Source organism: Anguilla anguilla, chromosome 19 (genome assembly GCF_013347855.1).
Source record: "Anguilla anguilla isolate fAngAng1 chromosome 19, fAngAng1.pri, whole genome shotgun sequence".
NCBI lineage: Eukaryota > Metazoa > Chordata > Actinopteri > Anguilliformes > Anguillidae > Anguilla > Anguilla anguilla.
In genome coordinates this window covers 8,247,158-8,263,470 of record NC_049219.1, presented here as the reverse complement: position 1 = coordinate 8,263,470, position 16,313 = coordinate 8,247,158, and the positions used below count along the sequence as shown (strand labels likewise).

General features: G+C 41.1%; 1 protein-coding gene and 1 long non-coding RNA gene across 18 annotated transcripts in view; one reads left to right on the top strand and one right to left on the bottom strand.

The window, feature by feature from the left end:
- LOC118219299 (troponin T, cardiac muscle-like) overlaps positions 1–16,313 on the bottom strand; it is an 84,730-nt gene that overhangs the window by 42,044 nt on the left and 26,373 nt on the right. For 3 of the 16 annotated variants that reach the window (XM_035402388.1, XM_035402407.1, XM_035402408.1), the window contains 3 exons: positions 2,011–2,031; positions 1,896–1,916; positions 703–717 (listed from right to left, as the gene is read on the bottom strand). The exons of 2 other annotated variants lie outside the window; for them this stretch is intronic. In XM_035402388.1, the coding sequence (XP_035258279.1) occupies positions 703–717; positions 1,896–1,916; positions 2,011–2,031 (57 nt within the window). Of the gene's footprint in view, positions 1–702; positions 718–1,895; positions 1,917–2,010; positions 2,032–2,252; positions 2,277–2,383; positions 2,408–2,514; positions 2,539–2,726; positions 2,751–2,921; positions 2,946–3,109; positions 3,143–3,289; positions 3,353–3,613; positions 3,641–3,813; positions 3,822–4,098; positions 4,166–6,435; positions 6,503–16,313 lie in introns of those variants that run through there. 11 more of the 16 variants (XM_035402377.1, XM_035402380.1, XM_035402387.1 and 8 more) reach the window with 8 other exon arrangements.
- Positions 4,164–14,840, top strand: LOC118219325. Of its 2 annotated transcripts, none has more exons than XR_004763692.1 (3): positions 4,164–4,185; positions 13,528–13,620; positions 14,219–14,840. It is a non-coding gene; the product is annotated as an uncharacterized LOC118219325 (long non-coding RNA). The 2 variants fall into 2 exon arrangements; XR_004763691.1 differs by lacking the exon at positions 4,164–4,185 and adding an exon at positions 10,379–10,402.

The following is a 16,313-nucleotide window of genomic DNA, read 5'->3' as shown; positions in this document are numbered from 1 at the left end:
AAATGCAGTCAGACGGCTAGCTGCTACTTTAGCGCAGTGAGATAGCGTATAACAGCCTGTGCTCTGTTGGAGTAAGTGAGATAGCATATAACAGCCTGCGTTCTGTTGGAGAAGTGAGATAGCATATAACAGCCTGTGCTCTGTTGGAGTAGTGAGATAGCATATAACAGCCTGTGCTCTGTGGGTTTGTAATCGGCCACAGCATCTGAGAACATTCGCTTAGACAGGCCTGCGTTTCTGAGGTCGACTGATTTAAAATGGATGTGACCCCTGGATCTGTCACACTGACTCCATTGCTGTTATGGATTAAGAAACATGGGGGTAGGGCCAGGGGTGAGTGGGAGTGGCCAGAGAAGAGGAAGGGTAGACCGTACCAATCAAACACCTATTCATCGGTAAGAATTCACCACCACAGATGGCATTTCCACTTTTAAACAAGCAATTCTTCTATCATTCATGTAACAACTGAAATGACGGACAGGGATCATACAGGATTGTGCCTTCTGTTTACATCGAAGACATTGACCATACAATCTCATATTTACATCTAAAACAATACAGATGAGCCTGTTATCTCTTTCAATGAGAATCAGAATTGAAAGCAGTGGCTCTACTGAAATATATATTCCTGAACAGCCCAAAGCCCAAACCTTAGTTTTGACAGTAAAATGATAAGAGAAGCAAAGCGGTGAAGATTATTACCTTTGGCTTCAGGCACTGCGCGTGACAGAGTCAGCGTAACGAGGCAAGAGACAGCAAGAGAGTTATTGCATTCAGCGACTGTCCCAAGCTAAAACTCTTCACAACACCGGGGATAATAAACTAGAGATAACACAGCTGGGATGTCACCAACTTGCAGATAAGAGAAAAGAGTTCCACCAATCAGGGAGCAAGTTGGTGGTTGGTAACAAGGAATTGAACAACGGTTGAAGGTGATTGATGGACACTGTCTCCTGGACACCCACCGACACCAATCGTCATCTGCATTGTTGAATGGGTTTGTTGCCAACATATGCTCTGATTGGTGGAGATGCTGCTGTTTAAGGTGATGCCAAACAGTTTATAGTGTTCTGTCTATGTCTTTGTTGATGCTACAAAAACTGTCCTAGCCCTATTTTATTACCCCTGTGTAACACTAGGAATTCTCTAAGATGGCGCACAATGGCATATCAGTATCATACATATGCTCATCAAGAAAGCATACATGCAAAATGAAATTCTATTAGTACTGCCATAAAAAACCATAAAAAAGCAACATACATGCACATATAAACACATCACGCGAACAGACATCAAAGTGTGGAAATACGTCATTGATTACATTCAGTAACAAAGCAAAATGTATGGAATTAATAATTAATGACGCAACAGCAATCATTAAAAAACTGTTGACAGCAGTACATTAACCGGTAAAGTGCAACCATTAAGCATGAAACTAATATAATTATTAGCATGTGGCTAGTGGTATTTATTTATTTATTTATTTATTTTACCATTCATTAAATAGACATATTTTTGTTTATCATATATTGTCATATACTATCCCTTCGTAGTTGTCAGTAACTTTTTTATACAATAAATCAAGGTATATTTTATAATTGGCTGAACGGCGCCATTTACTGCTCATGGTGAAACAGTGCATGAACAGCACAGTAGCAAAGACAAAATGCGGTCAACGTGTTGTACTTAACTAATGTTTTTTGCTTTTTTATTTCTATCTTTGAAAAAGTCCACCCACACCCATTTAACTTTATAAAGTCCAAGATTATCCTTCCAAAAATTAATCAATTCATAAATACTTTTAACGACATAGGCCTATTCAACATTTGACATAAAGTGCAACACCATGCACGTTCTGACTGTTAACACGAATTCACTTTCAGCCAAAGAATTACCTTCCTCCTGAGCGGGAGTTTCTAGCATGAACATGAGATGAATTAGTGCATAAATACAGCCACCGCTAGGAATCTCTCATTCATGATCTGAAAATAAACTACAATAAAGTTTTACCTTCATCGGCCGGGGGCATCTCTACATGAACAAATCATGAGAGGAATTAATTAAAATATACCCTACCCTTCAGATTTTTAAATCTAGAAATGAGAAATGTAGCCTACTTATAGTGTGTGCATTATAACAACTCAATAAACATTTTAAATTACATTAGCCTACGTTACAATAGCTTAGCAGAAGTTCTTTTCCTGAGTGACTTTACAGAGCTGGACGTACACAGATCAACTAGAAAAGTTTACCTTGATCATCCACAGGAGCCTCCTCTAAGCAAACATGAGATACGCGAGTTAAAACGTGGCTCATTTTTTAAACCCATTTTTAAAAAGTGCGTCGAGACGTCGACAGACATTCAGAGCTACGAGAGCCTCACCTGATTCCTCAGCAGGGGCGGCCGCTGTATGAAGACAAGAGAAGGTTCATTAAAGAGTAGCCTGTAGCCATAAGTCAGATTAGGACAGGTGAGACACTTCATATGATACTGAAATATAAACAGACCCTTACCTTCTTCCTCGACAGGAGCCTTCTCTGACACGTGGGCATGAGATAAATAGATTAGCAAATACAGCCATTAGCAGTAGCGCTTTTCATTTGAAAAAACTTAACAATAAATTGTCAAAATAAGATCTTGACATCTTTTGTAGTGAAGAGAGTGTGGCTCAGATATTATAAATTAAAAAGTAGCCTTTAGCCATAATTCAGATTAAGAAGCTTACCTTCTTCCTCAGCAGGGGCCTCCTCTGATATGGGATCATAAGATGAACTGGTTAGCAATTACAGCCCTTAGCAGTAGCTCTTTTCATTGGAAAATGAACATGAATTTGCAAAATAACATTTTAACATCTTTTTAAGTAAAGAGAGTGTGGCACAAATACTCCAAATTTCAAAGTCAGTCGTAGCAGAGCCTTTACCTGGTTCCTCTTCTGGGGCCACCTCTAATGCGTGAACATAAGATTAATTAGCAAAAATAGCAATTAGAAAGCCATACAAAATGTCTTTCCTTCTTCTTATTTAGTATGCTCAATGCATAACGTCAAATAAAATAATGGCATGAGGCATGCAAATTGCAACATTCACGCACATGCACTCAAAGCTTTACCTTCTACGGCAGGGGCAGGGGCAGGCTCTAGCTCTAGCATATGAACAGGAGATTTAATTGGTTAGCAGATACAGCCAATGGCAAGACCTGGCCTGTGAATACTGAATGAAGATTGTATACTTTGGTCTGTACGGTATGTAATATAAATGCATACAGATTTACATCTGCCAAACACCTTACCTTCCTCCTCCACAGGGGCTTCATCTATGTGAACACGAGAACAATCAGTCAGTGTGTATGCAGCTATCAGGAAAACAATCACCTTTAGGTCAGTGAAAAGATCAAACATTTAACTGTTTAAAATGGCCTTACAGTCCTCATTTTATTTATATATATATAGATACATACTCACTCACTCACTCACTCACTCACTCACTCACTCACTCACTCACTCACTCACTCCCATCCATACACACACACACACACACACACACACACACACAGAGTGATCGAAGCAAAACGCTAATACAAACTTCATTCATCCACCCGCAGCAGTATGTTTACCTTCCAGTGCCGGGGCCACCTCCACCTCTGACATGTGAACGGGACATGAATCAGCAAATTAGTTTCAGTCTCAATCTATGCAGGGGCAATGCAGGGGCAACCTCTAGCATGTGAACACGAGATTCGTTAGTGACTGAGCTTAGCGAAAGGCTTAATGACTTAATTAACGATCTGAGCAGAAAGCATGCAGTCGTTCTTACCATCCTCCCTTCATCACGAATGTGCAAGTCAGGTGAAAAAAAAGAGAGGGGACAGATGAGGAATTAAAGCATGAACTAATGCCATTGTGTGCTGTCCAGCAAACAGATATTATATTTACACATGTACATAAATGAATTGAACACTTTGTTAATGGTCCCTCATAAGTAATTTCACGAAACATAAATAAATGTTTATTTCCACAGCCATAAACAGGCATAAGACCTGTTTTGTCACCACCGATGACATCAGCGACACACAAAGTATCAGAAGAGAGAAGTACTCACTGCACTTCAGCCACCACCTCCTCCACGACTTCCTCTGAGTCAGCCATGTCTGCAAGCAAACTGAGCACTGCGGAGAATTACAGCAGTGTGAGTTACATCACCCATACACACACACTCACTCACTCACACACTCACTCACGCATACACACACACTCACACACGCACATGCATGCACGCACACCTTCCCCAAATTGTTTAATTAATTTCAGGTTAAACTTAATACAAAAAAAGCACTGATTGTATAGCAGAAAATCAATGAGCTGGGGGACCAGTAGTCCACCCATTTAACTCTATGAGCTGGGGGACCAGTAGTCCACCCATTGAACTCTATGAGCTGGGGGACCAGTAGTCCACCCATTGAACTCTATGAGCTGGGGGACCAGTAGTCCACCTATTGAAATCAATGGGCTGTAGGACCAGTAGTGGAGTCTACAGTTTGGCAAGCTTGATCAGTGAGCATGAAAATTAAACAGAAAGAAACAAGCATCGTTTTTGTAAGTCAAAGGACAGATATTGTTTGAACTGAGTCCCCAATCTCTGAAGAACAAATCTGAACACTCTTGTAAAGCATATTTACATCAGAGAAAAGTGTTCAATTAAATAGTTTTATATTCTACAATGCTTATATATAGAGGCTGTACATTCAAATAAATTCCAGGGGGAATTAAAATAAATCTTTCAGCTATGCTGCAATATTATTTTCAGTTTGTAAAAGAGCTGCAGTGTAATGTGCGGCAGGGCTATTTTTAAGAACGATAAACCGCAGTTTGGAACAGGTGTGAAACTCTCCTACGAACAATGGCCGTCCCCTCGGACCATAAATCATGCCACGTCATATCTCCCCGCCAGGGCTAATTTTGACCGCGCCGTTTGACTGTAATACAGACGCTGTCCGACAGGAAACGTTGGCAGAACACAGTTCGCGCAAAAGGAACGTTCTGCACGCAGGTTGTTTTTTTTTACATAAGAACACGCACAAGAATACGTAAAGATGAGAGAAGCGGGATCAGCTCACCAAGGCCTTAATTCTGGTTTGTGTGCAACAGACACCGATATTTGCCAATCAGTAGCCTAACCCTTTGAAGTGTAGGTTTTTTTGGAATGCTTTTCTTTTCAACATTCACAGTGTTCTAGAACTTTGTTGCTTTCAATTACCAGTAGTGATTGTGACATCAACATTAGAACATTCAGTTAAGAACATTCTAATCACATATTTGTGATTTCACACTTTAAAGGGTTCGTTGACACTACATCTTATTGCCAGAGCAGAAAACTTATTGAAATATAAGACAAATAGAAAAATAGACAGTGGCACAAGTCTAAACAATCAAATAATATTGATGATCTCTCCTCATAATGAACAATTAATGTATTTTGTCACTCATTGTCATCATTGTCAATAGAATTTGTCCACTCAGTATCCACAGTAAGAATCGACATACTAGCTAGCTAACATTGCCATTTATCCCTTCCTGCTCAACTTGTCAGGTGTTATTGTTTGTTAATTTTATGAAACTGGAAGAGGTTTTGACCTGCTTAAATATATTCTAACTATTTTTACAGTCTTTCTCTCTTTCTTTTTCTCTCTCTCTCTCGATGACCTTAGATATCAATCTGGCACAGACTGACAGTGTACAACGTTCCGTCCCTGCGAGGTGATTTGAAGTTCTTCGATCTTTGACATCACTTTGATAAAGAAGCATTCATTTGGGAATAGGATTGTGACAGGTAACATAAAAATTAAACGAGTATTTAGACAAGTGAGTCACAAGAAACGACACAGAACAATCTAGAAGAAAGATGGAATGAATAACAACCACCACCTGTCTCCTGGACCCTTATTGTGGAGTGCCCTTGGTCGGTCCACAAATAATTCACAGCTGATCAAAAGTACTTGACATTGGTGTTAAATGTGTTGCTTATAATGCATAAGCTTACTCTTACACCATATAAAAGGCTACAGCTAAAGTAAGAAAGACAATGAGGAAATACTGTCTGTTAACAGCAGTTAATTTAAATTAATATTTGATATTAATATTGATTTAAAACCATGAGTGAAAAGCTCAATCCATGCAAACCTTATAATTAGGGACATCATTTCTGTCAAACAGCGAGGATTAGACAAAAACTTTAAAAAAAAAAAAAAAAAGAAACTTTTTGTTGGGGATTATGTAGCAAATGCGGTCGTCGCTTTCATCATATTGCAGATTATTTAGTGTGCCACTCAAGCATCAAATTCCCTGGCAGAGATTCCGCAGGTTAAGGCGAAACCTTGGAACATGGAAGGCATGCACTCCCCCAATTAAACGGAACGGGGATCGTTATCACCAGTCCTACCTGAAAGCTTGGGGAAGAGGCAGTGACTCTTTGAGCTGTAGAATTCACACTTGCCCTACTCCTCCACCAAACCTCACATAATACATCCCTTCCTACTCACGTGACCCTTCTGCTCTGCGATTGGTCAGTGTGGAAAATCGCTTTTGTCTATTGTTAGACTGGAATACACATTCCGGTCTTCAGTGAGTCTCCTTCCAGTCGCTATAAGCGGTAGTAACTTAAAATAAAAATCGTGACATGGGAGTTTCGAATTTCATATTTTCTGTTTTGAAAGATGTCAAATCCAGGACAAGACTTTTATTTTGGTGAAAATACTTCCGTTTTTAAGGGATTTGGGTTCACCTGAATGCCAAAGAGTTGGTTTATCTGAACCCGAGTATCATGTCCCTGGAACAAATAGTAATAAATAGCAAGCGGTAATATTTTGGTAATTGCCTGCCATAGTGAATTGCACCATATGAGAAAATGGGAAAACTACTCATTTAAAAGAATATGGAATCCCCAGGGTAAACATTTCACACTGCAGGTGACTAAACAGAAAGGACATGCAGATCTTGCGTGGAAAGAAATGGTACATGACTTGAATGTCACAAACATATCTGACCCTAAAACAGGCACTTCAGAGTCACAGTGCAGGTAATAGCAAAATAAGTGATATTCAGACAACAATAGCACTGACTTTTTCACCTATTTTACCTTTTTATTCTTTCTTTTGGTAGTATTGATGTCTATATACACATTACATGTTTATATTGATAAAATGTGTAAAATTATCTCTCTTTTTGTGCTCGATTCAGCATTTGACTGAATCAAAATTTATTTGGAGTATCCAAATCCCACAGACATAACATAAAAAACCATGAGACGAATTTTAGGTATATACCCATTTATTCCTCTGAAAGAGTCAATGATATAATGCTGAAGTAACATGGTTCATAGCTTCATACAAATGGTCTTGTATGAAGCTATCCCCACAAGTACACATACCCAGAATGGGAAGACAATAACTGTCGGAAATTCAATTCACATCACTTGACGCCTGTACAACACACAAAGATGTCTTAATAAAAGGGATGTGAATGCGCTACAATTCAAATGGTCCAATCACACCTGAACTAAATGAGCAACTAATTACTTAGGCTTTTAGAGTCATTGTCAGGACTGGGAAATGTTTTGCTTAGCAAGTGTTGAGCAAGCTGTGTTGAGTAGTCCTTTTTCCTTTTAATTTCTTAGAAGTAGAATTAATCCAATTTCGACAAGTTATTAAAAGAATTGTGGCCATAAATGTTTAGACAAAGCTTGTAGAGTATACTGGGTTACCGGTTGTATATCAGTTACGCTGGAGTTACAAGGGCTGCACGTGCTGGCGATTAGTTTCATATTCTTTGACTAAGGATAACGGTCATCACTCGTTTCTATGACAGCGCGCAGCTCGTATTTTCATTGCTGTTGTGCTTCCCGGCAGGGTAAAGAGATGCGCGCATTCCATGAGGGCAGCGTTCAAATACTTTCGTTTTGGTTTCCATAAAATCATCCTTTGCGGTCGCTAACGTCGCCGAACACGTTCGTATGTTCGCTGAAGTGAAGCCAACATCGCGAAGTGGAACTAGTCCTGTATTCGCCGAGCAGCAAAGCATAGTTCCCGTTTGGAAATTCGGAATGTGTAGCGGTCAAACCGGAGCCTTTCCTGAAAAGAAACGCAGTAACAACATCCATTACACCGGAATAAATGTTAGCAAAAACAAACAGAATAAATTTCTATTTGTAACAAATTCGTATTGTGCGTGAATAAATACAACATCCAAGTAATGTAATAACATGTGCACATCAAACCAGAAACATGCAAATATAAATAATAACATTTACCGGAGCATCGTTTAAGCATTAAAAGCATTATGAAGCTGACAGCGTTTTTACTGGAGGAAGCACAAATATGCTAGTATCGCAGGGCAAAAGGTTGGGGCCAATTCTATTTATATGTAAACCGTTCGTGAAATAAATTCAGCCCATCAGTTGAAAAAAAACATTGAACAATATTGTGGCCATTTTTAAAATCACGACTTATTTAAAATCACGATTTGTTCCCTTATTTCCCAATGTCCCAGATTGACGGAATTAAAATGGACTTGACTTCAGTCCTTCTTGTGCATGGGGGGAGAGAGATGTCTTCTCACAGAGGTCCAGAAGACATTGCGGATTCACAAAACACAAAAGAATGTGAGCGGCTGTCAGGAAAAAATAAAAAGCCTATTTATCCTGACCTCTCGCTTTGTGTGTTTGCTAAGTCTGTTGGGTGCTAAATTCTTTCACTATGAGCCAGAGCTCAAAGCAAGAGCTGTGAATTGACCTTTTGTGCCCATTCCCTGTGCGTGCGCGTGAGCGTGTGCATGCATGTATGTGCAAGCGGGCGTGCATTTGTGTGTGTGCGTGCGTGTCGGTGTATGCGTATGACTGCATGTGTGCATGTGTGTGTATGTGCATACATGTGGCGTGCGTGTGCGTGTGCGTATATGTGCGCCGGGTATCCGCAGGTGCTGCCTCATGGAGCAGTGGCATGCACCTTGAGGTCTGGACGATCATTGGCTGCTCGGCTGTTATTTGTCCTTCACTTTAAGTTATTTCAACTGGCCGGGGACCAGGTTACCGGGGGCGTGTCTGTGGGGTTACCGGGGGCGTGTCTGTGGGGTTACCGAGGGCGTGTCTGTGGGGTTACCGGGGGCGTGTCTGTGGGGTTACCGAGGGCGTGTCTGCAGGGTTACCGGGGGCGTGTCTGTGGGGTTACCGAGGGTGTGTCTATGGGGTTACTATGTTGTGTCTGTGGGGCTACGATGTTACGTCTGTGGGATTTCCAGTGGACGTGTCTGTGGGGTTACTGGGGGCGTGTCTGTCAGACTGATTTAGAGCTCTGCTCAGTGCTTAACACTTTTTTCTTGAGCTTTGCTGGGGCCGGGCTAAAGCTGAGGTCCTATCCAGAGGACGGGATGGTAGGGATCAGGCCGAGTCTGTGCTGAGACTTGAATCCCCCGGGCGGGAGAGAGAGGATTCGTACCGTTTTACCCGCGGTGCCTTGGCCTCCCCGCTCCCCGCTCCCCCCTGCATTCTCCACTTGGGGCTGTAATGTCCTGCTAATCTCGCCCCGCGCTCGCCCGTAATGTGACAATCGGACAGCTGCGCTGGGGGGGGCACGCCGGAATCCAGGTGGGAGGGCACGGCATGTGCGGCCCGGGCCCTGCTGGGCTTCTCTGCGCCGCGGCTCAAGGTCACGGCTGTGCTGCCCACTTAAATATAGAGCAGCTCGTGCACCAGGGCACATCCCACCCAAAACCCTGGTGTCACCTTTGACCCCTCACTTGCCTTCGAACCCCAAATCAACTTTATCACAAAAAAATGCATTTTTTCCATCTCCAAAACGTTGCGCAACTCTCGCCCTCGAAGACGCCAAAAAGCGTCTACCAGGCAAAACACTCCAAAAACTGCAACGTGTCCAGAACACAACTGCCAGAGTATTCACACCAGAATATCTAGCCTACGATCTAAAACTGCCAAATAATACACACAACAGTTTGGCACAATTATTTGTTGCCATGTCTAATGAGCCACTTGTATTGCTTGTAATTTATGCTATAAATTCGTATAACTAATTCTTCCTGAAAATGAAATTTTACGTAATTTTACTAATTTTCCAGATTATTATTATTTTTTCTTAAATTCAATGGTGAGGTTAAAATTTTGCGGAAAGCGCTACCCGTGTGTCCCCTTTATTCGAATAAATACGGTTTGAACAACCGTGACGCAATATTTGTATTTATGAAAGTACTTATGGGATTTGTAGTCCATAAGTAGTTGTAATTGCTGAATCGGATCTGGCGTTGGACTTCATTTCCCGAAAAAGCCATTGTCGAAACGCCATGCGGTGCCGTCTGAAACTTGTAAATATTTTCACCCAAAAGCAGTGTGCGACCGAAAGGTAGGTTCATTTTTTTTCGCACCGAAGTTTACGTATAATGATGGCCAGTTAACTTGAACTTTATTTGGAAATACACTTCGCGTTGATGTCCGATAATGTCCATACATTTAACCCAACAGTTTGCATCAATAAATGAACAAGCTAGCGAGCTGTGTGGATAACATTAGCTAGATAGCAAACAAGCTAGCTAACGTAAGCAAACCAGTTGTAAGCAGCCATGCCACTCCCCTCCTGTTAACGTGGCTAATATTTAATGCTTCTCCTCACGTCGTGAAGTATCATGTCTCTATGATAAAGTACCGTTATACTCCATCATTTAATTTAAGATTTAATTTATTTTTATTTATTTGTGTTGCTTAAATAATTCTGTCGTTATAAGCCACTGTCATTTTAGCTAACTAAACCTGATGGGAGGCATGTTTGCTTTCTCTGACTGTCCCTCAAATTTATATAAATTGTATAGCGGTCGTGTTTACAGTGATCCACTTCAGTTAGCAGCAGTAGCTAGCTTGTTGCCTTGGCTGAATTGATTGGTCTGACATTTTTGTTACTACAGCTTACAGTAAACTTGCAGATTGGCAGGTAAATGTAATATCTTTCGTGTCAGGCGTTATTCCATCTTAATGTTCCAGACTTTATTATTACTGTGGTCATATATACAGTAAGTACTGTACGTATAGTCAGTGGTTAAATCGGGTTTTCTAAGGAGGGGGAGCCCTTGTTTACATATTACCGTCAATGATCAACGTCTTTCAAAGCATCTTTATTTACATCTCACAGCATCTTACGCCACATTTACATCTCACACCACTTATGTATATCTCATGCCATCAGTTCACATATTAGCTTTACAGTCATTTCATTTTAATTCATGAGGTTCCAAATAGGGCTGAAAGCATGTTTCTCCTGTCTTTCCTGTCTCTCTCTACAAGCTGTATGGTCTGCTGACCTCCTGGTCATGACCCACTTCTTGACATACTTTGTTGGGTTCCAAACCTCTAATGGTGGACCCACTATGTTGATAAACATTAGGCAGGAAACATTCTCTACCTTCAGCTGAGTGCGAAGTGGTGAGACAACAGTGTTCATGACAGAAAATCCTCGTTCACATTCGGCTGTGCTTAAAACCATTGTATCAGCTGCTTGTTTCAGTTTTAAGAGTCCCTCCCTGGGTAACATATCTGGATTCTGTTTAAAGTCTCTGAAGGCTTGCTTTACACTAGAGTAACTTATTTTGAAACAGTCACAGAGTTCTCTTACTTCGAGCTCTCCATAGTGCAATGGCACTGGAGTAGGCCAGGTTTTAGGTGAAAGCACGTTCAGCTTTTCAGAAAGTTCAAGTTCATCCTTTGGGACCATCCTTGAGATCATGCTGTTGCTCAGTTCATGGAAAAGCTTCTTAGGTTTTAGTGACTTTTTGCTTGGCATTTGTTTTAACCAACACCCCTTTAAAAGTGCCATTCTCAACAGCCTGAGAGGCAATTTGATAGTGTGGCCCTGGTGTCTCCTTCATAGCTGAAAAAATGTAAGCCTGCCTTTTTACCATATTGACAGCATCTGACAGACGGACATTTCTGTCCTGCAATAACTCTGACGAGTCTTTTAGCTCTTCTAAAGCATCAAACACAAGCCCAAGATTTTTAATAAAATCTGTGGAGGCCAGTTTTGCTGAGAGCCCTTCATACATGCATCTCTCAGCAGAGCTCCTCCTTTCATCTTTACCAGCACATGACCAATGTTGGTGCAAAGCACTGTACATGTTCCACACAGCTTCAGCAGTTCTGTAGGAAGAAGCCGCCCATCTCACATTTAACACACGGCCTATCTTGCGCAAATGTGCACCCACTGCTGATGCTGCTCGATCCAGCTCTCTGAGATTTTTAGGAGATTGACTATAGAAACAATACAGCTTGTCTAAGAAACTGGTAAAGTGGTTTGTTTCTACGCAGACCTTTACAGCATCTCCTACAGAAAGTTCTAACCAGAGACTGTAAAAAAATAGGTTCTAACGTGTGATTTAAACAGGTTAAACAGTGGAGCACTTATAACGAACAGAGAGAACACAATAGCATTAGTTAAACATGTTTTATGTTTTTGATTATGAAAAATTACTTATTCTACACATGACTTTGGGCTTTAATATTGTCTTTGTTTTCATTCCTATTCAGCATTACTGTTTTTTTTTTGTTTTGGTTTTTTAAGCAAAACGACCACACTTACCAAAAAAAAAAAAAGAAATCTTTTAGGGTCCTCTTCCTCTTCATTGTTAAAATTGACTGTTCATTAAGCCTCTGAATGAATGAACAAAATGAGCTTAAGTTAAATAAAAACTGCCAGTTATCCAAGTTACTCAGATATATTCCACTTATTGTACAAACGTAAACTCATCGTGTTCCGAACAAAACACGGGGAAGCGGCCGCTTCCACAAGAAGTGAACGTCCGTTCAACGTTAGTTTTTCTCATGAGGAATGTGGCTTATAGTTTTAGGCTTTATGTGCGCTAACAGTTACTGGCTGCTAAAGTCGCTTCATTTCAGCTGATTTACACAGTTTCTGATGTGATGCCTGCCTGAGAAGCTAAAAACAGCCATGTCAGTCCACCAAGGCAACACACAGCTAATCCTGCTTAACAGAAAGCTTAGTAAATACACATAAAATGTTAGCTAACTCAGAATTGAACTTTTGAAACTTACCGAGGAGAAAAACTTTGACGGAATCGGAATGTTCAAGACGAATGCGATTAGCGCCATTACAAACTCTGTTTGCGTGATAGCGCGCGTTTGATGACGTCTGATAATTGTTACAAGCTCATTGTAATCAGCATGTATTTGTCAGCCTTTAAAAAATATACTTTAATGTTATGGTGGAGTTCGGATACTTGCTCTGCTGTAATGTCATTTTTTTCCAGCAGAGGGAGGCAAATCCTTCACCTGAACTCCACCATAGCATTAAAGTCGATTTTTTAAAGGCTTTTAAAGTGTAGCACCATACACTGATTCCACCTATGCAGTCCTTCCAACTCCCTTTAAACAAAGATGTCCATGCGTCTGTTGCATTTACATAATGTATGTTCATATGTAACAAATTTTGGTGATTTTAAGCATCCCCCCCTTTTTTCTCTCCAGCTTGTCTGCAGCCCAACGAGCTGATCAGGGTAGCACTGTGGCTGTCTAACAGATGGGCTGACCATGCAGGAAGTCCCCAGATGGAGGCACTGTGTATGTATGAGTTTGGTTTTGTTTGTTTTTGTTTTTGTTTCTATGCACCACTTTTGGTGTATATTAGTGCATTACTACTGCCAGTCTTACATACTGCTACCTTTCTGCAATCAAATGAGTTCATTTGATTGCGTAGTAGTATGGGGGACTGTCAGTAGTAATGCACTAACGGAGAGTGGGGCCCCTGTCAAAATTTTTTTTTTTTTTTACCTTCCGAAAATTTTGAATTTGCAAAAAAATATTATAACCCCCATGTTGTATTCTGGGAAATTCCGGGGGGCCAGATTGCCTGCCCGTCCACTCACACCACACACACACCTCCCCCACCCTTGGGGACCACCGACGTTGCTCAGGTGCGGTCTCGGGGACTCGAACCATCAACCTCTACCTCCTGAGGATCGGTTCAGCCCCCTACGCCACATACTCCTTCGCATTTATCGCACATTTTTTTGTGCACTTACACAGCACAACGGACAAAAGCTGCGCAAACTGAAAAGGGGAAAGCAGGGATTGAACCGCTGACCTTGGTAGTGGAAAACGAGAACCATTCCTCTGCACCACTGTAACTTTTTTGACTTTTTTTGTGTTTTTCCTGCAGTGACATGAAGACAGTCAGACCTCAGAAGTAGAAACTGAAGGGACGAACGGGGATTCGAACCCTGAAGCTCAGCGTTCCAAGCTTTGGACAATACCTTTACGCCACCATCATGTTAGCGGTTGCGCGGCTGCAGAAATGGCCTGATGATGAGACAACCCAAGTATAAGCGAAACAAAGACGAAGGGGGGTTTGAACCCCCAACCTCTGCGTCCGTAGGCAAAGACAATACCGTTGCGCCACCTTCTCTTCTGTGAATCGGCCGGCTCTTCTGTGGGTAGAAGAAGATGACACAACAGAAATATTTCCAAAAAAAAAAAAAAAAAGCTGGAACCCCCCCGGCTGTGGCTGGCTCAAATCTGCTGGGCGTGATGCAATGCAATGGGCTTCGTGGAATAGGGTACTCTGTCTTGCGCCACGAAACCCTTCAAGAATTCCTGGGTGCTCATCAGTGAACTTATTCTCAGACCCATCAGAAATAAACAGGAAGAGCTCAGCTTTGAATCACACAGATCCAGATTAGGTGCTCTCCTAAAATGAACTCTAAGAAACTGTGGCAAAATATAAACTGACACCCTAACACATTTTGGCTTCTTTAAATAAAGCTGTTGATTCATTGAAGGAATTCCTTTGCATTTGTGATTTATAATTAGAACAACAGGTGACTGACAAGTCCCGTTCAAACAGATGACCTAATTAAAGGTGTAATGTTGGTGCATCTTATAGGTGTGCATGAAAGTGATTAGTTGGTTATATTTTTTATGCCTTTGAATGTTTTCTTTCACAAGGATGAAAAATGAGATTTAATCTAGCCAGTAATGTACTATGGAGAACACTCATATTCTGTTTTTTTTTAAACTGCAGTGGATATGTATTGGGGAGAGGGCTTGTAAATGCATTTTATTTTCTTTTAAATAATGAAATGAAATTGTGTTTTGGAATTTTATTCTGCAATTCCACTTCAGTCTTGAAAGTTGTGCTGCCATTGCTGAATAAAAATAATGCACAATAAGAACAGTGAATTTCGGTATCAGTAGATCTTTATTATCACCAGAGGGCAACTTGTGTGCAGCATTAAAGTCCACATACATTTGATAACCACACAGAAAAATCGACTTGTACATTGCAACATTTTTCAAATCGGATTTCCTCTGTTGTAATGCCATTTTCTATCCAGCAGAGGGAGGCAAACCCATTACATTGCATTATTCGGCAGACGTTTTTATCCAAAGTGACGTACAATAAGTGCATAAAGAAGGTCATTGGAACAACTACAAAACACAGATCCAATAAGGCACAATACTCATTTTGTAACAGTTATTCATAGCCATGAACACATTAAGTCCAGTTCACACATTAAACATTACTCTGACCTAACGTCTGCTAAGTAAAACTAGGAGGCATGACAAGCTACAACATTAAGATAATGTTACAAAGTACAGTATAAGTGCTGGATGGCGGTACAGGTAACATGAAATTGGCAGAGGAGGTACATGTGTAGCATAAAAGAGGGGAATTTAAGTGATAAAAATTATCCCAGATTCATCCGAATGGCAGGGGTGCAAGTGGCCCTGTTTCCACAGAGCGGAGTGGTCGAGCTGGCGTGTAGGATTGAATCATGTCCTGTAAGTAGCCGGGGGCCGTCCTGTTGGCTGCAGGGTAGGCGAGGATCTGGACTTTGAACCTGGTCCTGGCAGCGACCGGTAGCCAGTGGAGTGAACTCAGCAGAGGAGTGACTTGGGAGAACTTGGGAAGGTTGAAGACGAGTCGGGGAGCAGCATTCTGAACCAGGGGACATATGAAGCCCAGCACCGATGCCTCCGAAGCACTCCCCGAGTCTGCTCAGCTCCTTTAAACCAGAAGGGACCAGTTAAAAGAGTTTAAAAATAAGATATTAATAATCAAACCAATGAATGTGAAGTGAAATGCATTACATTACAATCTACAGTACAATCTACATATTAGGCTGTGTAATTTAGTTTTTAGTCACACACTAAACAGAGGTAAACCAGTGAAATGTGTGTGTGCGTCTGCTACCCTGGAAAAGTGAAGACTAATCTTAATCCTTAACATGCAGGTGATTTACAGCAACGTGCAC